The sequence below is a fragment of the Neofelis nebulosa genome, chromosome 2 (assembly GCF_028018385.1).
Source record: "Neofelis nebulosa isolate mNeoNeb1 chromosome 2, mNeoNeb1.pri, whole genome shotgun sequence".
Lineage (NCBI taxonomy): Eukaryota > Metazoa > Chordata > Mammalia > Carnivora > Felidae > Neofelis > Neofelis nebulosa.
In genome coordinates, this window is record NC_080783.1 from 149,981,378 (window position 1) to 150,007,206 (window position 25,829).

The 25,829-nt window shown below is 36.1% G+C and overlaps 1 protein-coding gene across 2 annotated transcripts in view; it reads left to right on the top strand.

Annotated features, from left to right (window-relative positions):
• The window catches only part of ZNHIT6 (zinc finger HIT-type containing 6), a 107,513-nt gene that overhangs the window by 36,084 nt on the left and 45,600 nt on the right, over positions 1–25,829 (top strand). Inside the window, exons 7-10 of one of the 2 annotated variants that reach the window (XM_058716746.1) lie at positions 48–128; positions 1,500–1,577; positions 19,224–19,348; positions 23,163–24,198. In XM_058716746.1, coding sequence (XP_058572729.1) covers positions 48–128; positions 1,500–1,577; positions 19,224–19,348; positions 23,163–23,203 — 325 coding nt within the window. In that variant the 3' untranslated portion in view covers positions 23,204–24,198. Of the gene's footprint in view, positions 1–47; positions 129–1,499; positions 1,578–19,223; positions 19,349–23,162; positions 24,199–25,829 lie in introns of those variants that run through there. The other variant, XM_058716747.1, reaches the window with a different exon arrangement.

Sequence of the window (25,829 nt, forward strand, 5' to 3'; positions counted from 1 at the left end):
ACTTATAAATAATAAATTTTGTTTTTGTTTTTTTTGTTGTTGGGAAGAGTACCGGATGATAAAACTATTAATGAAATCCTAAAACCTTACATTGATCCTGAAAAGGCTGATCCTGTAATTCGTCAAAGGTATGTTTCAAAAATCTTGTAATTTTCTGAAATTACTAAAAATATTGAAGTATTGGTTATGTGAATATTATGTAAAGCCATGACACTATTAGACTGTGATATGCCAGTGCAGTTTACTTTCTGTGTCATTTCCTTGGTATTTATTCAAGGCTTTTTCAGTCACAGATGATGCTTTTGGATAGTAACAAAAACAGTTCTCAACACTTAGTATTCACTGTTTTCTAGATACTCGTTGAAGCAGATAATAAAAAATGTATGAATTAATTTAATCCTCACAATAACCCTTGAAGATAGATTACTGCTAATATGTCCATTTTACAGATGGGGAACCTTAAAGTGCTTAAGTGACTTCATACTGCAAATAAGCAGGGAAGCTGGGATTTAAACCCAGCCAGTGTGGAATCAGAGTCTGCACTCTTAACCCTTAAATCAAACTTCTTTAAAATTGAGTCAAAAACTCTGAAATTAGGAGTTTCCAAGTAACCCTTATAAAAGACAGGAAAATTCTGTTTCAGCCAGGTCTTCATAAAACTAATTAAGATACACTCTGCCTCATCTCCAGAAGTGTAGCGTGGACACAAATGGGCTAGAATAGCTAGCTCTGTCCCTTTTCAGCTGTGTGATCAGGAATAAGTTACCTAAGTTCCAGACCTTAATTTTCTCTACTAGATAAGGTTATTTGAAGCTTAAAAAAAAAAAAAAAAAAAAGGCAATGTATATAGTTACTAATACAGGGTCTAACACACAGTAGGCAGCACTCAAAATAGGAAACTCTTATTAGAATGTGGATTAGTTTTCCTGAGCAGGAACCCAGTTGACTTTCTTTTCTCTGGATGATACCTGCTTGTTTTGGTTCCAGAGTAACCTAGTGTTTAAATTTTAAACTGAGTGGATTCTAAAATGTCTGACCCAATTCTAATTAAATCTCATGTTCTAGTGCCAATGAAAGGTTGTACCCAGACTGAACCAGAATCATGTCCCATATCAGGCAGTGTCTTTGGAATATGTATAATAGTTGTATTTCTTTCCTTCTTATTATTGATAATCCAGTTGTCATCATTGGTCATACGTTTGGCAGTAAGACAAAGTACCTGTCACTAAATTGGGTACTTTTTAAAAAAATAAAATAGCAAGATTAACTTAATTTACTGAAATAGATATTTTTGAAATTAACATATTGTACAGAGAGAAGAAAGGTAATATTTTAAAATTCAGATCCTTGGCTAGAAAATATCTTTAACCCCTTTTCTGTGCTTGGCTAGTTGAATTTTAAGTATTGTTAGCTACTCATAAATGTTTAATCTGTAGATACTGTCTTGAAACATATTAAAAATCAGTTTTGCTTCCTTCAATATGACATTTTTATTTCAGGTTGAAAGCCTACATTCGCTCTCAGACTGGGGTCCAAATTTTAATGAAGGTTGAATATATGCAGCAAAATTTAGTAAGGTAAAATTATTTCCCTCCCCATTTCTTTAAATATTTTCAAATTCTAAAATATAATTAAGTAGCTTGATTAGCTCAAGTAGCTAGTTATTATACCAGTATGACTTTCAAATTAAAATTTAAAAATAATCAGACTTATAGGATAAATTCAATTGAAAGTTACTTTGGTTAGGGGTGCCTGGGTGACTCATTCAGTTAAGCGTCCACCTTTGGCTCAGGTCATGATCTCATGGTTCATGGGTTCGAGCCCTGCGTTGAACTCTGTCCTGACAGCTCAGAGCGTGGAGCCTATTTCGGATTTTGTGTCTGCCTCTCTCCCTGCCCCTCCCCGACTCAGGCCCTCTCTCTCTCTTTCTCCCTCAAAAATAAACATTAAAAACAATTATTTTGGTTAAAATATTTTAAAATAGCATTATGTACAATTAAGAGATTCTTAAATCCCATCTTAACTTATTTCAAGAAGTATTCTCTACAACAGTTCTAGTGTTCAAGTTTTTACCTTTGGGAATACAAACATTTATGTGATCAACTGAGCATTGCATATATGACAATGGAAAAAACACTGCAGAGAAATGTAAGGAGAGCTGGGTTCTAACAAACTGTATTATTTGAGGAAGTTTTTTTTGTTTTTGTTTTTTGGGTTTTTTGTTTTTTGGTTTTTGTTTTATTTTGGGTTTTTTTTTTAGAGTTTATTTTGAGAGGAAAAAAAAGAGAATGAGAGCAAACAGGGGAGGGGCAGAGAGAAAATCCCAAGCGGTCTCCACGCCAGCAGCATAGAGTCCTACATGGAGCTGGATCTCATGAAACTGTGAGATCGTGACCTGAGCCAAGAGTCGGTCAGCTGCTTAACTGACTGAGCTACCCAGGTGCCTCTTCCCTAGACTTGTTCATTTAGTATATTTACATGCAGTTCATGTTTTACTCCCTTCCTTCCCCCAAAAGATTTAAGGTCTCAGATGAGAGAAGGATGGAAAGTTTTGTGGGTTTTGCAGAGATAGCTATCTAGAGTTACAACATCCATGTTAACCAAAATCAGTATTTTTGAAATTGGTAATCAAATGCTTATGTAATTAGTGAGAAATACTGATGTAAAAGGTGCGTTCTTTCAGTTTTGCTTAGCAAAGTTTTAAAGTCAGTTTCATACAAATTCATGTTTAAACAAAACCATTTGCATTGTTCCCTTGGAATTTACCTCCAGTCAATCATTAAATATTTTTTCCTTCTTTTATCGTCTCTTACCTCATTCAGATTCAGTTCCTTTCTTAACATTTACCATATTTTACTTACTTAATTCATGTAAATGTTACTCCTATTTCATACCTTGGTGCATTCTTATTGAGTATACTATGGCTTCAGTCTCATAAGCCTGTTAAGAAAACACCTCTGAGGGTTTTTATGAAAAATGAAATCACTTTTTGGAGAGTTGTCTCATCTCATCTTCTCTAGGCTGTGGAACTAATATATACTCTCCCAACTCTCCTGACAACCTGGTGACGTGTCCAACATTCTAACACTTCTGCAGCACTCTGAGCATTTGCCACCTCCTTGTCATAGACTGCCAGTGTGGGGATAACATGTAAATGGCTCCAGAAGGATTGTAGAAGGGAGACAGTAGTAGTGCTATCCATCAAAATGATTGCCTCATCATTTTTTTTGTTGTACTTATCTGACCTTGAATAATTAGAAATAGTAGCCATTGGCTACTATTTTAATGGCTACATGAATGGAATTGCTTGTTTTCTTAGTTAATAAGCATGCATCAACTTGACCATGGTCACCTTATTTACCTAATCTGTTAGGCAAATAATTAAATTTCTTTACCAGAGCTAAGGAAAACAACCCAAATCATTTTGGTACAACTGCTAAGAACAAAAGGTTTGGGGTTCTCTTTTTCTTCTGTTAGTTTATTAATGGTTTTTGTTCTGTTTCTTTGTTATTTTCCTCCATTACCTGAAAGAGAAGGTTTGCTATATTTCCTTTTAAGTCAAGGCAAACTGGGGAGTGGCCGGTGAAGAAATGTGCCAGCTCACTAAGCCAGTCAAACTTGACTCTTGGGCATAGTATCTTCTTCCTCCAGAATTCAAGGAAGCCAAGATTGTATGTGTTAAAAGGTAGAATACTGAGCATTTTAAAGTTTATAATAAGGGCAGACTGCTTAGGCCTAGATAGCATTCATTTTTAACTTGAAAATGTGTAACTCTAAATGCTTGAAGAGGCAAGGAGGATGGAGATCTCCAGATGGAGATCTCAGCATATCCTAGTAGACCAGGGTCTTCCAGGAGAGTGGCAGAAATGCCTATAGCATGACATGATCCAGAGGGAAGCAGTTGGGGAAACCACTACATGCAGTTGTATTAGAAAGAAATCAGGATGGGGCGCCTGGGTGGCGCAGTCGGTTAAGCGTCCGACTTCAGCCAGGTCACGATCTCGCGGTCCGTGAGTTCGAGCCCCGCGTCAGGCTCTGGGCTGATGGCTCGGAGCCTGGAGCCTGTTTCCGATTCTGTGTCTCCCTCTCTCTCTGCCCCTCCCCCGTTCATGCTCTGTCTCTCTCTGTCCCAAAAATAAATAAAAAATGTTAAAAAAAAAAAAAAAAAAAAAAAAAAAAAGAAAGAAATCAGGATGCACAAGAGAACCAGAACACGGGGAAATGCCAGTCAGATTGCTAAGGTTTATTTTAACAAAGAGGGTAAACCTGAACCCAAAAAAACATCAAAGAAGTACACTGAATTGAAGGTCAGATGACCTAATTCTAGACACTCAATTTCTTTGTGCTTCATTTTCAAGGTCCTTTATTTTCTCTTATTTTATACCTTCTTTAGGAACCCAAGGAGGACCAAAGTTGGGCCTTGGGTTAACCTTAGTCCCCAAAGGGACTATCATTCCTTTGATAGCTTAATAAAGTAAAAGTTGAGTGTTAACTTCAAGGAATACCTAGAATTAGCTATTTTGATATTAAACCTGAGCTTATCTGAATAACATGATAAGTATTTTTACTTTATCTTATCTATATAGAAAACTTACCATTCAGATTTCCTCATTTGAGTTGTTTATTTGAACTCAGTGATCTATAAAAGCATCAAAGGATGGGAAGGTTATGGATTTAAAAATTGCCACTTTAGGGGTGCCTAGGTGGCTCAGTTGGTTAGGCGTCCGACTTCAGCTCTGGTCATGATCTCACAGTTCGTGAGTTCAAGCCCCACGTCAGGCTCTGTGCTGACAGCCTGGAGCCTGCTTTGGATTCTGTGTCTCCCTTTCTCTCTGCCCCTCCCCCACTCATGCTCTTTCTGTCTCAAAAATAAACATTTTTAAAAAATTTATAAAAAATAAAATAAAAATTGCTACTTTATTTCACTTTGAAAAGTGATGGCATTATTTTATGGCAATCATAATCTCAAACTCCAGTGAAGGAGTTTTTATCCTAAGTTGGGAAAAGGTACACCATATATTTCTGATTAAGTCAGCTTCATGATATAGTTATCCTAATTTCTTTTTTTTTTTTTTTTTTTTTTTTTTTTTTTTTAGTTATCCTAATTTCTATAAAACTTCCCAGTTTTCAAGTATTTTCTAATCATGAGTAATGAAATTAGATGCTATGAGGATACATTTAGAAATAGATTTTCATTTGATTTTTTAAAAAATTTACTTATTTATTTTGAGAGGGACAGAGACAGTGCAAGTGAGGGAGGGGCTGAGAGAGAGAGGGAGAGAGAATCCAAACCAGGCTCCACACTGAATGCAAAGCCTGACATGGGGCTCGAACTCACAAAACTGAGATTGTGACCTGAGCTAAAACCAAGAGTTGGATGCTTAACCAACTGAGCCACCCAGGCACCCCTCATTTGATTTTTTTTATATTACATATAATGTATTGTCAAATTGGTTTCCATACAACACCCAGTGTTCATCCCAACAGGCGCCCTCCTCAGTACCCATCACCCACTTTCCCCTCTCCCCCACTCCCCATCAACCCTCAGTTTGTCTTAGTATTTAAGAGTCTCTTATGGTTTGCCTCCCTCCCTCTCTGTAACTTTTTTTTTCCCCTTCCCCTCCCCCATGATCTGTTACGTTTCTCAGGATCCACCTATGAGTGAAAACATATGGTTTCTGTCTTTCTCTGCCTGACTTATTTCACTTAGCATAATACCCTCCAGTTCTATCCACGTTGCTGCAAATGGCCAGATTTCCTTCTTTCTCATTGCCAAATAGTATTCCATTGTATGTATAAACCACATCTTTATCCGTTCGTCAGTTGATGGACATTTAGTCATTTGATATTTTTAACTAAAGATATTTAGGGGTGCTTGGGTGGCTCAGTCGGTTGAGCATCCAACTCTTAATTTGGCTCAGGTTGTGATCTCAGGGTCATGGAATCAAGCCCCACATCAGGCTCAGCACTGAGCGTGAAGCCTGCTTCTCTCTTGGGGTGCCTGGGTGGCTCAGTTGGTTAAGCATCTGACTCTTGATATTGGCTCAGGTCCTGATCTCATGGTCGTGAGATTGAGCCCTGCATTGGGCTCTGCACATGGAGCCTGCTTGGGATTCTCTCTCTCCCTCTCTTTCTGCCCCTTCCCTACTCATGCTCTCTCTCTCTCTCTTTCTCAAAATAAATAAACATTTACAAAAAGATTTCTCTTTCCCTCTGCCCTTCTCCCCTGCTCCCTCACTCTGTCTCAAATTAAAAAAAAAAAAAAATGTAACCACAGTATTTTTCAGATAATGCAGTCATTGATAGGCTGTACACTTAGATGTATAATTATACTTCTATCATTAAAGGAAAGTACATTCAGAGAACATCTAAGTAAGATTATTATAGGTTTTTAAATGTTAGACTTCTGATATAAGATAAGCATGCTAAAATAGGAGGATTTTATTATTTCCTAAAAAGTACTTACAAGGCAGAAGCATGTAGTTTCCTTGTGGCTGTTGATTTTAAATGTATCCTACGATTTACAGCATTCCAGTGACTCCAGAGTAAAGTCTTTTTAACCAAATACTTGATGTTGCCAGTTTCCACTGGTTGTGTTTTACATTCTTGGAGGGTTTATAACAGTTGTCTCATGATATATATACCTGATGAGCTAGAGCAGTCTTAAATGTTTCCCAGTTTTTAGCATTGCCATACATGACTTTTATTTTTAGATTTAGGGGATTATAGAATGCAAGTCTAACCCTAAGGAATTTGCTGCTGATGTATTTGAGAGTTTTCTTTCCAGAATACACAAGGTTTGGATTTGTGTTTTCTTATAAAAGCTAACATGGCTTCTTAAGTAAATTCATGTATTCATTCTCTTGCAAACACTTTGTGATACTCACTGTGGTCCAGGTATCATTCTAGACATTGGGGTGATGGCAGTAAGGAGAACCATTCCTGTCCCTGGGAGCTTACATTCCCAGTGGAAGAGAATTCATGTAAGATGCTTGTGTTATTAGCAAGGCCTCTTTTTCTCCTCTTAACCAGCCCAGAAAGTAAATGAGTGGTTTTGAAATAGAAAAGCCTATGTTGGTAATGCCAGGTACTTTCAGGGGCAGCCATTGTATTGCTGCTCACTTATGCTATTATGGACTGAAGAATTTTGAATACTCCGAAGTGTGATACTGTTCATTCAGTTGTAATTTTCCAAATCTATTTTTTGTATTTTACTTATTAATCCAACCATTTATTTTCCATAAAGAAGTTCAGCTACACTTTCTTTATGTTTACTTTGCTGCTTTGATGTTTATATAAGGTTCTAGTTTTGATAAAGGTGTGGTTTAAGCTGTTATGGGATAATTCTTTCCAAATTTACTCAGAAACCATTAATTAAGCACATTTAATCTTCTAGGCATATAAATACAACTTGAGGTTGATACAAGAATGAATTGGGTACAGTTCTACAGTAGTAGGGGAACACAAACACGAAGCAAAGGTGACTGACTGAGGTTCCTGGCATGGATCTGTTTCTGGAGGGATGGAGGTATAGGGCCTGGAGAGGCTTAGGGCACATTGAGTTTTAAGTAGAAGTGGCATTGTTTTTTGGAACATTATTTGCAAAAAGAATGGTCGTTTTATACTGTTCATTTGTTCTTAGTATCTATTCATAGTAAGATTATACATATTCCAGTAAGAAATAGTAATACTATCCTTTCAGAATACATAATCTGTGGAGAAGTAGACCTGATTTTACTTTAAGACGTTCCAGACTAGACTGTAAACCAGAAGTCTCACCATTGCAAACACTTAAGTTTATTAGAACACTGCTTCTCAAACCTAGCCCAAATTAAGAGATGTTCCAAAATAACGTTTTTGTTTTTATCCAAAAACCTACATCAAAGTAGATATTCTGTAAAGTCGAAATAATGTTATAAATTTGGTACAAACCTGAAAGTGGGGATCAAGGCAGAAATGATATTGCATTGTTGTGAAGATTACTGTGAGATGTTAGCTGCTTAGCACAGCACCTGGCACATAGCCAGTCATTCTCAGTAAATACATATTATTCATGTATTAGGAGTTGCAGCATTCAGGTCAACATCTTTTAGAATTGACTCAATATAAGAGTTTTTATTATTGTTTTAATCCTAGAGATTACTTCCGTAGAAAAAGGAGGAAATCTGTTTAAAACAAAAAGTTCTATATAGCTAGCAGTTGACTATATGTTATACAGTACTTTTATTTTTAAAATAATGGCTTGTTTCAGCCATTTGGTATTTCTTATACTTGTGGGAAGTAGCCTAAGTTCAATATTAGCTATACTCCCAACAGGCCACTCACCATTAGCCACATGGGGGCAGATACGTAATCATGCTAGTTTATATTTCTTTTAACATAAATTGGATATTGAAAGAATATGAGGTTTGAGGAACTTGTGTACTTATGGTGTTATCAACTGTTATTTCTGTACAGTCACTCCCACATCTAGATACATTTTCAGCCTTTCTCCCAAACTCCAAATCCTGGTTTATATCTATCTTCACCTACATATCTCATTAAATCTTAAACTGTTTAGACCTCATCACACCACATCTGTTTTTTCTGTGTGTGTGTGTGTGTGTGTGTGTGTGTGTGTGTGTGTGTGTGAAATATGTATTAAATGGGTTGTGTTCCTGGCATCTGGTAAGCAGTCAGCAAATGTTGATACTTACTCTGTGTTACTGGCTCTGTCACTCTTGCAGTATATGAGACATAAGACCTTAGAGCCATCTTTTACTTCTTCCTTGCCACCCTGTGGCATTTAAAAACCTCCGTAATGAGTCTTCTCTATGTTCTCTCTTCTCCATTTTTCTGGGTTGACTGTATCCGTATCTGCAGCGGAGCCTATCCTTTCCCACCAACTAGATGTGATTTCCTTATCCTTTAAGCCTCAAAAAAATATGTTGTGCTTCTCATGGTTTCCTGCAATCATGTTTTATTTTTTTCCCAATACAGTTTATCCTATTCAATGATACATTCTTTTGAAGACAATGACTATATTAGGCATCTTCCTGTTCACATTTCCTGCAGTGCTGAGTCAGTGACTTTCCTATAGTATGAATTCAGTGTAAATTTTCTTAATAAGTAGTGTGTTAATTCACTTAAATATATGTGTGCTTCTATTTGTAGATGTTGCTACCACTTTAATACCCAAAAGGAGGACTGAGACAACTTTTTCTGAAATGGCCAAAGAGTAAATGTTTTTGGCATGGTGGGCCATACTGTCACAATTGTCAACTCTGCTATTATAGCCCATAAACAGCTATAGATAATACATAAATCAATGGTATGGCTTGTGTTCCAGTACGACTTTGTGCACAAAAAACAGACAGTGGACTGGATTTGACCTGCTGACCATAGTTTTCCAGTCTCTGCTCTAAAGGATTTTTATTGGTCATTTGTGACAATATCATTTAGTTAGCTGAGGGCTTCAATTCTCAATATGTAAAATGAGAGCAACAGAAAAAGAGATTATAATAACTCCCAGTGTAATTTAAAGTTCCTTCTGGGGCGCCTGGGTGGCGCAGTCGGTTAAGCGTCCGACTTCAGCCAGGTCACGATCTCGCGGTCCGTGGGTTCGAGCCCCGCGTCAGGCTCTGGGCTGATGGCTCGGAGCCTGGAGCCTGTTTCCGATTCTGTGTCTTCCTCTCTCTCTGCCCCTCCCCCGTTCATGCTCTGTCTCTCTCTGTCCCAAAAATAAATAAAAAATGTTGAAAAAAAAAAAAAAATAAAAAAAAAAAAAAATAAAAAAAAAAAAAATAAAGTTCCTTCTGAGAAGCAGTACCTGCTCAGAAGACAGGCTTTTTGATAAATGAACTTGACCTAAAGTATCCTCGAGTCCCTTCCATGTGCCGGCACAGTATGATACACAGGCCTCTAAAAGACTAGCCCTCAAGGAGCTCACAGTCTAGGAGAGAAAGTAGATATGTGGTAAATGCTACAGTAGATCTGCATTTAGTTCTATACTAAATGTACCAGGCATAACAGGTACCTGGAAAGGCCAGGGCATTTTACATAGACACTCCAGACTTGTCCTATTTTTATGGAAGCACACCCCAATTGCCATCACTCTGCTTCCAAAGATTGGCACATGAAGTCGAGACTTTAGATTTTAAACCCAAGCCAAACTAAAGTATTATTTAAGTTTTGACTTAATGAACATCACAGAAGATTGTTACTTTTCTTGGGGATACTACCCTATTGTACATGCACAGATTCTGTTGTTTCATAGTGTACTGGTTGTATTTAATAATTTTTGGAACACCTTTTTCTTTCTTTCTTTCTTTCTTTCTTTCTTTCTTTCTTTCTTTCTTTCTTTCTCTTTCTTTCTTTCTCTTTCTTTCTCTTTCTTTCTTTCTTTCTTTCTTTCTTTCTTTCTTTCTTTCTTTCTTTCTTTCTTTCTTTCTTTCTTTCTTTCTTCCTTTTTTTTTTTTGAAAAGCAACCAGCAAAAGTATGAGTTCTTTTTCTTGGATGATTTTATTTCCAGGCTGAGAGGATGTTTTTTAAATAAAAACTAAGATTACTTTCTTTGGATCTGTAACATGAAATGTTTTAAAAATCATTTACAGTGAAGTTAAAGAGGTAGGATACTTTTTTGTGTGTCACTTTAGAGAAATTGGTTTTGCCTGTGGGAAGGCCTCACATGAGACCCACCTGACCTCTTTTACTAACACGCAGTTCCCAGAAAGCAAAGACCTTTTCTACCTGAGAGCAGACCTGATGTCCAGTTCATGTAACTCACTCAGATTCTGACTTCTTAGATTCTCAACTCTGTCTGCAGGATACCACCTCTCAGCCTTAGTTGATTCTAAGAGCCTGGTCTCTTGCCCAAATCTCCTCATAGCCCTGCCACATCCCTCCTTGCTTTCCACCTGGCCCATATCCCTATTAGCCAGTATCCCTTCTTACCATAAACATTCCCCCAGCTGAGCATTTAACCTGTATTTCTTCTTTTCTCAGAACAGTGCTTCTCACATTTCAGTGTTCATCATAATCATTTGAGACAGTTGTTGGAAATATGAATTTCCAGCCTACCCTCATAGCCTCTGGTTTAGTCAGTCTCACATAGGACCCAGAAACCGGCCTTTTTTTTTTTTTTTTTTTTTTTTTTTTTTTTAACATCCTCTGCCTCTTAAGTTATGCCTGTGATCACACTTTGAGAAACACTGGCAAGGGTGTAAACTCCTTGAGGACGTTTTGGTTCCCATACAGTATCTAGCATATTTTCTGTATAATAAGTGTTTGGTAAGTGTTTATTCAGTTGGATATTTGAAGCTGTATAAAGAAATAAGTAATTTGATTTTAAGTTGGATTTATTGAAATCAGATTCTGACATCTTTAAAGATATTAATCTTTCTCCTTTGCTTAATTGAACCAGAAGTAGAAAATTAAATTATCTTATTTCAGGCTTACAGAAAATAATTGGGAAATGTACTTTGAAGATACTCTACATAAGAAATTTATAGTATGTGGTTAAAAGCTGGGATTTTTAAAAATGTCCTGCTGTTAGAAAACTGAAGATCTTGGAAGTTAACATTATTTTGAGAATAATGGCACAGAATTAAATACATTATCAGAGAACATTAAAGGGATTCCAGCATGTCTGAGAACAGCATCAGCTGCTTTCAGATGTCCTGTGAAAATTGCAGGCTCCATTGCTGCCTTTTAGTTAGATCCCTTGAAAGTAACTGTGATGTTAGTAAATAACAGCAGTGGGCTCTCTAGATGGGATCATTTAAGTTTTTTCCTTTTCCTTTTCAAATTCAATTCTATTAATGAGTACTGCAGAGACAAGTGGGGTAATTTACTTACTCTAAGAATCAGTAGTAAACAAATTTGCATGTAGTAGAAGACACCGTCGTCCATGCTTGCCCATCACATTAAGAGATGCATTTCCAGTAAAATTTTACTTCAATTGTTGTATGTTTGTGTTTTGACCAATTTTATACTAATTGTCAAAAATTACTCCATCCAGAAGAAATTGTAACATTTAAAGCATTAAAGTCACAGGTAATAAAATTAAATTTTTAGCTTACATACACATTTTTGATACAGAAAAGTATGAATGGGTAATCAATAAAAGATTTTTAAACACAAATGTATTATTCAGGATAAAATTCTTTGGAGAACTGGAGTGGAAATACAAGTTCAAGGAGAAGAAACCATATAAGATCTGACTGTTGAGGAAGAACTTGTTCCTTTATCTTTTAAATGGATGATACTGATATCACATTGCTATGATATTTCGATTCAAGTGAATTTACTTAGGAGTGATGTAACATTTTCATTTTAAATCATCAGTTTTTCCACCACACGATAAATTCTGTTCTTTTATTTAAACTTGTGAATAAAGATTTTAAATGAAATTTTAGATGTCTATTTAAAAATATAAAAAAGTATCCTTGTTTTCCAAAACTATTTTAGGTCATAATATAAGCAAAAAAGTGTGAAGATCCTGAATAAGTTTTCCCAAACACAAAAAAATGTTTGCTGCAAGGGTGAGTTAAAATCAAGGTTAAATCTAGAGGCAAAAAGACATCTTTAGGAAGCATAGTATTACTAACAACCTCTTAATGAGTGCCTCCTACTGTTTTTTAGTGCTTTGGTAAGCATTTTGTATACATTATATGTATACATTATGTTATTCATGCATTATTACACATATTATAATTTTACAGAGAGTGCTCCCTGCAGCTTTGTAACCACCAAATGGTGATACCTAAATCCAAACCTAGGCCTGCTTATCTCCAGTGCATTGGTATGTTCTCTGCAATATAGCACATGCCATAAATGGACATAATCCATGTTCTTAGATTATGTAAAACCACCCCAGTTCTTTGTTATACCTTTCTGGGATTGTTGATTATTTTTCATAGAGTCATGATCAAGATGAGTATGTGCTCAAAATGGTATTAACCTTTGGTCACAGTTTGGATATAGACTCGAGAACAAAGAAAGCAAGAGATCATTTGAAGACTAGAAAGTGTTAGAATCAACCTGAAGAATGTCCATACATAATAAAGGAAATACATAGAGCACTAAATATTTTTATCAGAGAAGATATGTCCAGTGGGCTTTGTGTGGCATTCTGCTTGAAGCAGTTTTATGGTAAGAACTGTAGTTAGCTGTAGGAAAGCTGATGCTTACCTAGTTGCCACAGCTGGGTTAGTGTTTACAGGACAGATGCAAGCACAGCTATCCAAGTTTCAGTAGCTCTGACCCTGAGAATTTTAATTTGAGAGGTCGTACTGAAGAGTAGATCCAAAGTGATATGATGGTCAGTTCTTAGCAGATTGTAAGTCTGCAGTTTCCATAGTGATGATCTCATTTCAAATATATACTGTATTGATTGTTGAAGAATTATGGGAATTATGTGAAACATAAAATGAGAATTTTCTCTAAAAGCTTTGTAAGTATATTTTAATTCTCAGTGTTAATCTAAATTTATACATTCTAGTTATATGGTAATTGGTAACCAACTTTATATACTCTTCAGAGGGAATAACTTGATTAGTTGAAATTTCTAGGTGATTTCAGATATTTCATATTAGCCAAAGAGCTTCAGCCTCCCCTCTAACCAAACCTCTCTCTCCTTTTTTAAAATTTTTAAAAATTTATTTTATTTTGAGAGAGAGAGAGTGAAAGCAAGCCAGGGAGAGGGGCAGCGGGAGAGAGGAATCTTAAGCAAGCTATATGTTCCGTGCAGAGCCCAATGCAGGGCTTGATCCCATGACCCTGGGATCAAGCCCAATGCAGGGCTTGATCCCATGACCCTGGGATCATGACCTAAGCCAAAATCAAGAGTTGGACGCTCAACTGACTGAGCCACCCAGGTACCTAATTTTTTTTATAAGTACCAAAACTATGAATTCTATATATATTCCCATATCTATTCTCCACTCAGTCCTGTGGACACCCAGCTTATTCCTGACTCTACCTTGTACATTACTTTCTTCCTGGGAAGCCTTCATCCTTCACCTCGAGTGAATACCTAATAGTTCACCACTATTTTCCCAGTGCCTTGAACAGTATCTGGTATATGGCAGACCCTCAGTAAATAGGTATTGAGTGACAAATAAATGAACAAGCAAACAGTAGAGTGAAGGAACTCAAGATCTGCTTTATGCATTTCCGTATGTGACCCTCTACAAGATACTTAATTTCTCAGGGCTTCATTGCCCTTAGCTGAAAGACCAAAGGAAAGGGAAAAAAAAAAAACAAAAAAACTGGAGTAAGTTCTTGCCAACTCTAAAGTAATATAATTCTGTGGTATAGTTAATTCATGAACTATTTAACCTTTAAGCAAAAGTTTCTCTGAAGAAGCTGGCCATCATATTTTGCAAAGTGTTACTTCCTAATAAAAATTGAAGATTAAGAGTCTGTACTACTCATACTCTTACATTCAACTTAGTACCAGATGAAATATGTCTTGTTAACAAGAGTAAGGCTAATTAAAATTCCCTGTGTTAATTAGGAAAAAAATCCCTGAAGGAGGAGGGATTTTAAGAACCAGATAAAAACGGGTAGCTAGGGTTAGCAAATGAAGTGCCTAGATATCAAAGGCACTGTGCAGCCTGTAAGAGCATCTTCAGGTGGATAAGGAACAAAGAATGTTTTTTTGAGTGTCTGCTTAGCTTTAGATTTCTATCATGACACTTGTCCCAATGAACTGTGATAATTGTTTCTTTGGTGCCCTCAACAAACTGGGTTTTATTTCTATGACCTTTTGTTATCTAGCAGACTACCTGTATGTGGTAAACAATAAATATTTGAGGAATTAATTGATGAATAAGTGCTTACAGCGCTTCCACATGTATTACTAATTGTAATAGTATGTATCCTATCTACAAGATAGTAAGCTTAATAAGCTCTGAGAAATTGACCTACATAAAGAAACCAGTTTATACTTACAAAGCCTGAATTTGGACTTGGGTCTGTTTGTCTCTACAAGTTCATACTTCTCCTACTAACTAGTCTTGTCATAGATCATGAACATAATTCCTAAGCTTGTCATATCCCTGCTAGAGGTGCTATATAAAATCTTTGTGGAGTATAAAAAGTTATTACTGATACTAGTTTGGGCAAGTTCCACTTTAGAAACATTTTCAGCTGTTAAATTCACTTACTTAATCTTTACAAGCTAGATAACTTTTCCATCATACTGATGAAGAAAGCTGAGCATCCTTAAGGAGTCACAGATCTTAAGGACCTTAAGAGCCTTAAGGATCTTAGGATTGGAGCCCAAGCCTCTGGATTTAAAAGTAATTGAGCTTCCAGTAAGGATCAGAAAAGACTGAACAAATAGCATCTAGAACAAGTAAGAGCCTTGTAAGACCCTCCTTAAGTTTTAAAATATGTAATTGGTCACTTTATTTTACCACATCCCATAGCTGTCATACCATGGATAGACTAGAGTCATTTACCACTGCAGTTCTGAACTATTGAGCTTTCTGAATGAGGAGGCATATGTCTACACTTGCAGAATTATAAAGCTGGGGTCATCTTGGTGATCACCTCATCCGGTGACTTTATTTTTTAGTGGAAAAAGGTCTGTCACTTAGGGACTACTAGGAGATTGTTAAATTTGGAGAGTATTCATGCTTAGTTTCAGTATTTTGTAGGAGGAAAAGGGGAGATGATGTAAGGTGTGTCAGTGATCAGATGGGAAATAAAATGGTTTAGAACTTTTTTAAAATTCTGTCTCCTTTTGAGTTATGAGAAATTGTTTTTCAATCCTAATTTGTAGATAAAGTGGAGGAAGAAGTTTGAGAACTTGGCCAGTTTCTTTGAAAGTTAGTAACAGAGCCAAGATTAAAAGCATACCCTTGAATATCAAGACAACTTTTATTTATATAATGTCAATCGCTGTAACACCTGTTTAGCCTACTGAGCCATGCTGGCCTTATAGTGCCCCTGTGAAGCTGCCTGTACAGGGTCAGCTACCAGCCCTGTGAGGGTAAGCAAGTGAAATAACAAGAGGAAATGTCTCAGAGAGTCCCTAAGGGTAAGAAAAAAAAAAGACAAATGTTGGTGTCTTAATCCTTCCAAACCTAAGTAGTTTGTCTTATGGTAGCAGAGCCGTTCTACTAATGGGAACTCCAGAGTTTGAGAAGATTTCAAAACGATAAAGCTGTCCCTTAGGATTCAATAGCTTAATGGCTTGCAAAAGAGCTAAAGACTGAATGTTATAGGCAGTGCCAAGCTGGACTCTACACCTTGCCTAAAGATAATAGAAATAGAAACATTCAAAGTACTTTTAGCCTCCTGGAAGTAAATGCGATCTAAAACAATGGTTTGAAAGTTGTAAGGCTATGTTTAAAATGTAAAATGCATTAGAAGGGAAATAGGCGTTTCTGTGCTTACAGAATAAGTGCCATTCTTTGTTACTCAGAAAAAACTGCTCTGAACTTTAGTTTCCATCAGAATGTGTTTTATTTTAGGTAAATATAAAGTTTTGTTTATGGCTTAAGTAAGTGAGCTAACAGTTTTCAAGTGTGGAAACTGGGGGTCAAAGAAGTAAAGTAACTTGTCCAGAATCACAGAGCAGTAAGTGATGGTGCCAGGACTGGAACTCAAGTGTTAGACCCAAACCCAAACAGCCACTAAAAGTTGCTGTTTCGTTTCATACAGATCACAAAATGTTCCCCCATATGTGTTTGATAGCTTTTCTTTATAAACAGTTCACATAATTTACTTTTTAATCACGGGCAAATAGTAGACTAAGAGTAACCACCAGTAGTAGAAAAATCACAGAAGTTCAGAATTTCAGCTAAAAAGATTATCTAGTGAAGTCCAACCTCTTTAACAGACTGGAAAGCTGAGGCCTCAAAGCTTACTGACACTCAATAGCAATATTGCTGTGATTAGAAGTTTGCAACATTTTAAGGTAAACACTAAGGAAAATTCGGTAATTCTAATCAGAACCATCAACATACCAGATTTTCACTGTATTTGAATAAAATATTTTAAAAATAATGTATTATAAGTTCTTAGAAATCTTTGTGCATGCTAAGTGCTTTGTAAAAGAAAGTAAAGTGCCTATTCCACACATAAAAGAGGGACCAAAATTTTTTTTAACTAAACAAGTAATCATTGTTGTTTTAAGATTGAAGTAGTGTATAACTTATTACATGGTGATTTTTAAGTATCTCTAGGTGTTCCTGTGCTGGGAATGTGTTTTATACTGTGTCAGCAAGATTATTAGGCTGTAGCTACCATGTGGCTTTTGAAGAAATTTTTTTTTTTTTTTAATCTTTGGAAATCTAGAAAAACCTAATGGGATTACACAAATTACCTAAAACGTTACGTATACAATGAAAATTATTTCTCAAAAACTGAAATAAATAGAAAACATTCCCGTATTTGTGAAATGTCTCTTAATAGAAGTCTTAGGATTCAGTTTAAAATACACAGAAGATAAGTCACTGCAAGCGTTTGTAGGCTACTACTTGAAAGTTTCCTATTTGAACATTCAAGTCATATTTTCTCCTTAGAAAATTTTGGTTATATCCATTTTATATTTTACTTTAAAAGTTAATCTTACACTTTGATATCTAATTCAATCTCATTTTTCTCTTATATATAATTACTGCTAACTTTTAAAAGAACACTGATTATTTCAAAGGGAAATAATGTTTAAAAGATGTGAAGCATTTAATCCTTGAATGCTGGAACCACTTTTAAAGTATCATAAGCACATCTGTGTTACATTACACAGGGAAAAGAATGTGTGCGTTCCGTGGCCTATGGGCACTAGGGTGGCTGGTTTAGGAAAACTGAGTAAGTTGGGTTTTTTTTTTCAACATAAAAAATTTTCTGTAATTCTAAAACAAAGAATTGAATTCCAGGGGTGGGGCATGTGGTCATGCAAACATAAGTAATGTTTTGGTTTTACAGTTGTTCTGTCACTTGTCACCTTCTTCTGAAAAAGAAATCAGAGCATTTTGATAATAAGCCCTTCCATTTTCCCTTATTTGAAAACTATTCCATGGGACAGACTTGCAGAGGAATCATGCACTGCATGTCTCTCTTAGTCAGCTGCGAGTTATGGTAATAATTTATTACTAACTAGGAAATACCAAAGTTTGTGAATGATTTACTCTTCACAGATTCAAATGTATTCCAGGGATCACTTCATTCTTGATCACTTGTACTCCATCCAATGTGTTTTCTTAAGTGGGACAGAAAAGGATGGACTTACAGCTGTCAGGCTGGGTATCGCCTAGGATGTGTGTTTTGCATGTGGAATATCATCTGGCATTGGTGGAGATGAAAGAAAAAAGGTTGCAGAACTTCTGCGCTACACTGGTGGACATGTTCTCAACTTTTTCCTCTTTAACATGACAGTATTCACATGCCAACACATTCCCATAGGCAACTCCTAGTGAGCTAGCTGAAATTCTACCTCTTCCCCTGCTACCCAAGAAAGCAAGCAAGGGGGAGAATGTTAGGGGAATGCATCTTTGATCAACTAAAAACAGTTTTTGTATAATGGCGTGAGAGTTGCACACCATAAATAATACTAGCATCTAATTAATTACCTGTGGCACATTTGACAGCTATGTCATGTTACCATGACTGATAAACTCCGTATTTCTTAAATTTTGTGCTTTAGGCTCATCCAGAAACTTAAACTTGGTTTTTTGTTTTGTTGTTGTTGTTTTTAATTTGAAGATAAAGGAAGGCCAAATTTAATTGTATGGTAATGTAAATTTCTGGAAACGATTTATAATTAGAATGAGCTTGTTACAAAAGTATTTGTAGTCAGTTATTTTAACACCACATATTACTGAAAATTATCATGGGATAGGTTTTTTGTTGTTTTTCCTTTAAAGGTCAAACTAAAGATATTTGAGGAATTTGAATTTTTAGCTAGTCATTCTTTTGTCCAAGAAGAATTCATGACACATTAAACATAGATATTACATAAAAGTTAGTTTTACTCTTTGTGATATGAAAATGACTTGTTCTAAAGCTTTCCTAATGTCATACTTGATATACTCTTGATTTTATTTTAGAACCTGTATAGTAATAGCTCTTTTACCTGGTTTTCTTAGAGATGTTATAAGGAAATAACTATTAAATTAATGTCATTAACATTTAAAAATTTTCTAATGGAAGGGACTCTATTTTATTTATGAGTAACTTTGAATATTAAGGGTGTTTTTTATTTTTGTTTTTGTTTTTGTTTTTTTGTAAGATACTACGAACTGGATCCTTATAAAAGTCTCCGTGACAATTTGAGGAACAAAGTGATCATTGAGTATCCAACATTACATGTGGTATTAAAAGAATCCAGTAATGACATGGAAGTTCTTCACCAAGGTAAGTGTGCATCTGTTTGTCCCTGTAACACTTAGAGTAACTCTAGGGAACCTGAGCCCTTACGTGACTGTCTTTATTTCTTCGTGTATGTGTTTTCCCACTGTATTTACACACTTAACTGAATTTGCTCTATAGCTACGGTTAATTCTGTAAAGAGCCAAATGAATGAGCTGCTGATTCTCTCGTGTTTGAGAGCACATAAGCTTGTCATAATCAATTTAAGATGAATATGTTTGAATGGCTGTAAAAGGACATTCTTTGCCTTCTTGGAGTTCTGTGTGTTTTTGTCTTTTTTTTGAGCTAATAGTCTAACAGTCTGTCCAAACAAATAAATTTATTCTCTAGTAAAAACTCTCTCTTTAGGGATTCCTAAAATGAGGGATTGTAAAACATTTTTAGTATCCTACATTATAGAAAGGGATATATTTGAAAGAACATCATGTTAAAATTTGGACTCTGTTTAAATAAGCTAGTGCTGTTGCCTTGACCTTTATCTCCTTTTTTAAGACCCCCTGGTTTTATTTTCTTTGATTTTGTTTCTTTGTCATTTTCATGATTCTTTAAAAGTAGATACTGATCTTCTTTGGTGGGTAGTGGAGTTGGGAGGAAGTATGAAAACTGGAAATAGTATATGTAAAAATTTAGTACATAAAATGACTTACCCATGTTTGCAACTGCTGATTAAAGTAAGCTGTTTGTGTTGCCGAATACACCTCCAGAAAAAGGATGACTAAAATTCAGAAATTACTTTTAAAAAGGGAGAGAGGTTACTCAGCTTAAACCATTAGATACCACTTTCAGCTAAGAATTACAGTTACAGGACAAGTTTCATTGTAACAGTCTCCAGAGGACCATTGAATCCTTGGATTGGATTGAAATCTATTTTTTAAATAAAATTATTTGAAATATATGGTTTAGATTTATTGTTCTGCCAGCATCATAGGCTGTACTAGGCAGTAACCTTTGTTTTAAGGTGTTCTCTTACATGTGTATAATAGGTTTTTTTTCTTGGCAAAAGATGAATAGGAGAGTTTTTATTTTTCAAAGTGGGCAAAACTTTGTCAGCGTCACAATTTGACTTAGATTTTTAGCTAGCAAACATGAAGTTTCTGATAATCACTTACGGGCCTCTAAATCCTTAGGTTAACTCTTGGCTTTTATGTCTTTCACAATTTGAATGAAAATATCCAATTTTATTTTCTCAAATTAAATTAGAAGTGTGTTGTAAATGGCCAGTTTCGCTTTTTTTTAAAGCTGTGTAAAATCTTACTTTTTCCTTAATATAATTCACATAGCTCTCTAAATGCTGGTTTCAGGGAAAGATGTTTGGTAATGTGGGTTACTAGCCAGGGCAAACATGTCTGTGTAAATAAACATAGCACACACAGCCCCTCTTTCACCTTGTTTAGGAATGCACACTGAGGAAGCCTTCCTGTAATGAAGCAAAAAGAAAAGCTACTTTTGTAGTATATTTGGAACCTGATTAAGTAAAATTTGCTATTTTTGGGGGGGGGGGTATGTGATATTTGACTTATTTACAGGAAAAAAAGTGGTGCTTTCAGGATAGAGGATCATTTAGAGCTGCTGTAGCAAAAAACTTAGTCTGACCGGATTTGAAGGACCATACCACTGTTGTCACATCAGAAATACACACACTTTAAAAATAATGCCAGGTCTTTCGTACGTACATTTCTTTGTGTGAGTACTTAACGTATCTGATTCTTTGTACATTCTCAGCAGCTTTGGATGTTCGGCAGGGTGGTCCCTTAATGCTGGAGGAGGGTTATATAAGAACAGGGCATTTTCTTTGGAGAGCCTTGAAATTCTTTCTCTCTCCGGAGGAAAAAATGTTGGATTTTGATCTTGAGTTCAGAGCACAAGGTGTCTCTCTTCTAGTTTGGGAAAAATGTGTTTCTGGGCTGGGATTCAGTGGTTTTCACACTTGATCATTGTTATAATGTTTGTTACGGTTGTAGATTGCCATAATTTCTTTTTCAAAAGTCTGCCAGTATTGATGGGCAAGAGGCAAATTTTGTTTGTTTGCTTTCTGCTTTTTAAGGAATGTAAAAGGTTGACTGTAAAAGGTTGAGCAGTTAAGGTAGCCCAGTAGATTGGAAATGTGGTGTGCTTGTTCACCCATCTTTATCAGTCCAGCGGGAAGTGCTCAGAATGGTGTTACTTACTTCACAGATCCCTATTTGCCAATGTAAGTTAGTAGAGTTAAATGACTTAATAAGAACATGCTGCATTTCAGTCTTAGGAAAAAGAATGGAGTGCTATTAAAAGAAGGAAACAGGCAACTTCAAGAAAGCAAAGAAAGAGTTTTCCCCGAATTGCAATGCCAAATACTACAAAGCTCCATTAATTTAAAAATATCAGCAAAACATATTTCTCTGTTGTTCTAAGATAACTCAAAATTAGAAAACGTCTCTGCCTTTAGGAAGGAATCCAAACCAAGATTGATGACTTGAATTAGTGAAAATACATAGCACAGCAGCTACTCATGCATCAGTCCCTTGTTGGGCCAATAAATCCTTTCATCCATTCTCCTCCCCTCATTCCTCCTTCCCCCACCCACCCACCCCCACTTTTTCTTCTTCTCTTTCACTGTGTGTATGATACAGTGGGGTAAGGAGATGAGAATGGATCTCAGGCCCACGAACAGACATGTAAACTTTACAGGGCAAGAGTTGCTATAATAAAATTTGTATAAATTGCAAAGAAAGCCAGAGAAGAAACAACTGACTTGTATTATCATGGAGACACTTGAAAGGACTCTGCTGGAGTTTGTAAATTTCCACAAGCATCAGGACCACATCTTGGATGGAACCTGTCTCAATGCTTTATTTATAAAAAGGATTCAGGAGACATCATCTTGGTTGCTGGGACAATCTGAAATCTAGGTAACATCAGCAAACCCCAAGGAACTCGGCAATTGAATATGAGGCAAGATCTAGGTTTATGATTCCAGCGTCACCTCCTATTAAGCTGGGGGCCCTTGAGCATTCACTTTACCTCTGAGCTTTATTTCCCTTATCTTTTTAATAGAAATAAATGGCTGTAAGCCTGAAGCAAAATAATCAGTATTTTAACCTTAACTTTCATAGTGTTTTAATATAGGATTTCCATTTAGCTTCACTGTGCAATGAAATAGAGCTGTTATTCTGGTTCCCATTTTGCAGATTGCAAAACAAAAAGAGTGACCTGCATTCATACTGATTCAGCAGACAGGCTATGCTGGGAGGTAAACATAAGGGGGAAAGATCTAGTTTCTGTCCATAAGGAACCTCAGTTTAGTAAGTGAATCATAGTCTTGCTGTAGTAAGGACAGCTCCTTTAAAGGAACTCCATTTCTGCTGTATGCTATCTTTCCTGTGAAAGGAAGGAGAAGGCGATTAGCTAGTCTTCTCGCAGCCTGCATTCACTCAGCATATACTGACCTTCAATTTTAAGTTAAAAAAAAATTATGGAAAAATTTATTCCAACCACACTTGGCCAGCCTATGTGATAATAGTGATCTTTTCAGTGGTACCAATATGGGATCATAACCACACTGTGAAGTGACCATTCCCAAGTCTTCCACAGAGTCAGGAAGCATGTTGCCTCACAAAATATAATTGCCACTCTCAGACATCGACTCTTTATTGTGGCCAGAACTGTATATCCCGGCTGCCTGGAACATGACATGGTTTGTCTGTCCCCATGAGCAGTGCTGTTGGTATGCATCAGAAGGAAGGAGAGAAGAAGGAAAAACAGTACAAGCTAAACAGAATCAGTATAAACACTTGACTATATGTTTACTTATTTTTTTCAGTGAAAAGTGAATCTACCAAGAACATTGGCAATGAAAATTGAGCACTTCTTCTGGAGGAAGAAGGCGAAAATTCCCAGACAATTGCAGAGGACTGTGCATTGACTAGCTGTCGGATGACTGGGATATTATCAGCGGGTGGTTGAAATTTTTTGTTTCTCTGAAAGTAATTAAACAATCCAAACTAAACTAAAAATCTAAACATTTTTTTTTTTTGAGAAAGATGTAGCCTCTTAGATTGACTTGTAAGGCCCTTATTCCTAAGAACTCTTTTCTGCACCTGATCAGCATAGTGCTTATTTTAGTTAGGCCCAGGGTTTTAACATGCTTAATTCTGTAGGCTGAAAACTTTTTTGTTTGTTAGTTTGATGCAAGACCATACCCAAGGATCACCTGTGTCTGCCGCAAAATTGGCATCCTTGTTAACGGAACCTCACTAAACATAAAGACCGTGTGACACACCCTGTATCCACAGGAGAACTGATCCGTCAGTTGCCCATTTTTGTCTTTGGGATTCTTTGTAACTTAGTCTCTTGACATGACTGAGTGGATCTTTTACTTGGTTAGCATCCAGTGGAGTGTCACATGTACAGGATGAAAAAATACGTTAACTACTATTTCTTCTATTCAGTTCAGAAAATCAGTGGCTCCTCATCGTTTGAACCATCGGTGCTTACGAATTTGGGTGTCCTTGTTTGCACAGTGAGCTGTGTCTTATTATGAATTCTGTGCCTTTCATCCTGTTCCCATTTCACTCTCTTCATTACCACACAGGGGTGTTATGATGAGCAGTTTTATGCTGTTTTGAAACATCTAGCAATAACTAAAGAAAAAAAAAAAAACCACTTGGAACTCTTCAAAGTGTTCTTGGAATGTATATGTGCATTTATGTATATACATGGCTTAATTTATACCTTATGGCAGCTCTGTATACATTATGATCTCACATATTGAAATTAAAGTTTCCTAGTTTTATTGGAATTTATACAGTTATGAAATTGCAATATGGCTATAAAAGAGTAAAAGATGATTACATCTGTGTTGCATCTGTGTATTTAATGGTTAAGAAAACAATGATAAAATTGGACATTGGTGAATTCATTTGTAGTTTATAATTGGAATAAGTTTTAGACCAAAAGGAAGCCAGAGACATTAATTAAAGAAGCTTGTGGAAAAAATAGAATAATGAGAGGATGAGCATAGGAGAACACAAATACATGTAACTTGAGATCAAAACTGGAGAAGAGAATCCAAATACAATGATGCCACAAGACCTTTAGCCATAAAAGTAATAGTGGAAATATGATTATTCCTAGAAAATAAGGCCTTGAAATTTGAGAAATAGGTATACTTCCTCAATCAACTTCAGGAATCTTCCTGTGCAGTGAAAGGTTTGTGTAGAATTATGTTTTTCACAGTATTTCTGGGGAGACAACTAAATGGGATTTCACAGGACTCCTATTTAATCTGTAAGTGAAATTTGTTTTCTCAAAAGAGGCAAGAAATAGGATGAACTGGGGGGCTCAGTCAGTTAAACATCTGACTCTTGGTTTTGGCTCAGGTCATGATCTCACAGTTCGTGGGATCGAGCCTCACGTGGGGCTCTGCGCTGATAGCATGGAGCCTGCTTGGGATTCTCTTACTCCTCTCTCTCTGTCCCTTCTCTTACACACACACACACACACACACACACACACACACACACACACTCTCTCTCTTTATCTCTCTCTCTCTCTGTCTGTCTCTCTCAAAATAAATAAACATTTAAAATACTAAAAAAAAGAAGAAGAAGAAGAAACAGGATGAATTCAATCAAATGCATCACAGAATTGTTCCTGGGAAAAGTAGGATAAAGTACACAACAGGAATGTGTGATCTGAATATCAGGATGGAGAGCAATTTCCTGACAGTGAAATCTGTGATGACATAGTCTCATTTCCAAGAAAAGTATTGAGTTCCATCTCTTCTAGAATTTAAATTGAAAACTGGACAACCGAAGGATTTATCCCCTGTCCAGGGTACTTTTCCCCCCTGCCCAGGAAGAAATTGAAAGGGGGGAAAAAATCTACATGATGTAAGTCATGCTTGCCATTTCTATAGTCTAGAATTCTGTTAGATTTTTCAATTATAGACTGTTCCTTAGGAAAGAATTTAGTGTAGTTCCCGTAAATATAAGTATCCATTCATTTGATTAATATACATATTTATTCCCACAGGATTTACAACAAACATGTGTTAGTGAATAACCACGGCAGCTGCTTAGAGGAGGTGAAGTTGGAATAATTCACTGAGAGCCCTAGAAGTTCATAGTATTAAGACTTAATTTCTTTTTTTAGAGGGCCTCTCCGTTTGGATTCTTGACAAATTCGGATGAATAAACAAACTCCCTGGCCCATGTTAAGTTCAACATCCTGCATTTTGTTCACAAATCACATTTTAAAAGTAGAAAAGCTTCACCTGGCCTTCTTTATTTTTTAAACAATGATTTCAAAGGCAAGGTAGGCCTTTCATAATTGCTAATTATTGTATATGGGATTAATAGCCATAAATTACAGTAAACAAAGCTTGCACCTGTTCATATTATAAATAGGAATTAAAGAAAGTTACTATGATAGATATTTAAGATTCCAAAGTGTAGTTGAGCCAATTTGTTTCCCTGTAGCAAGTAGT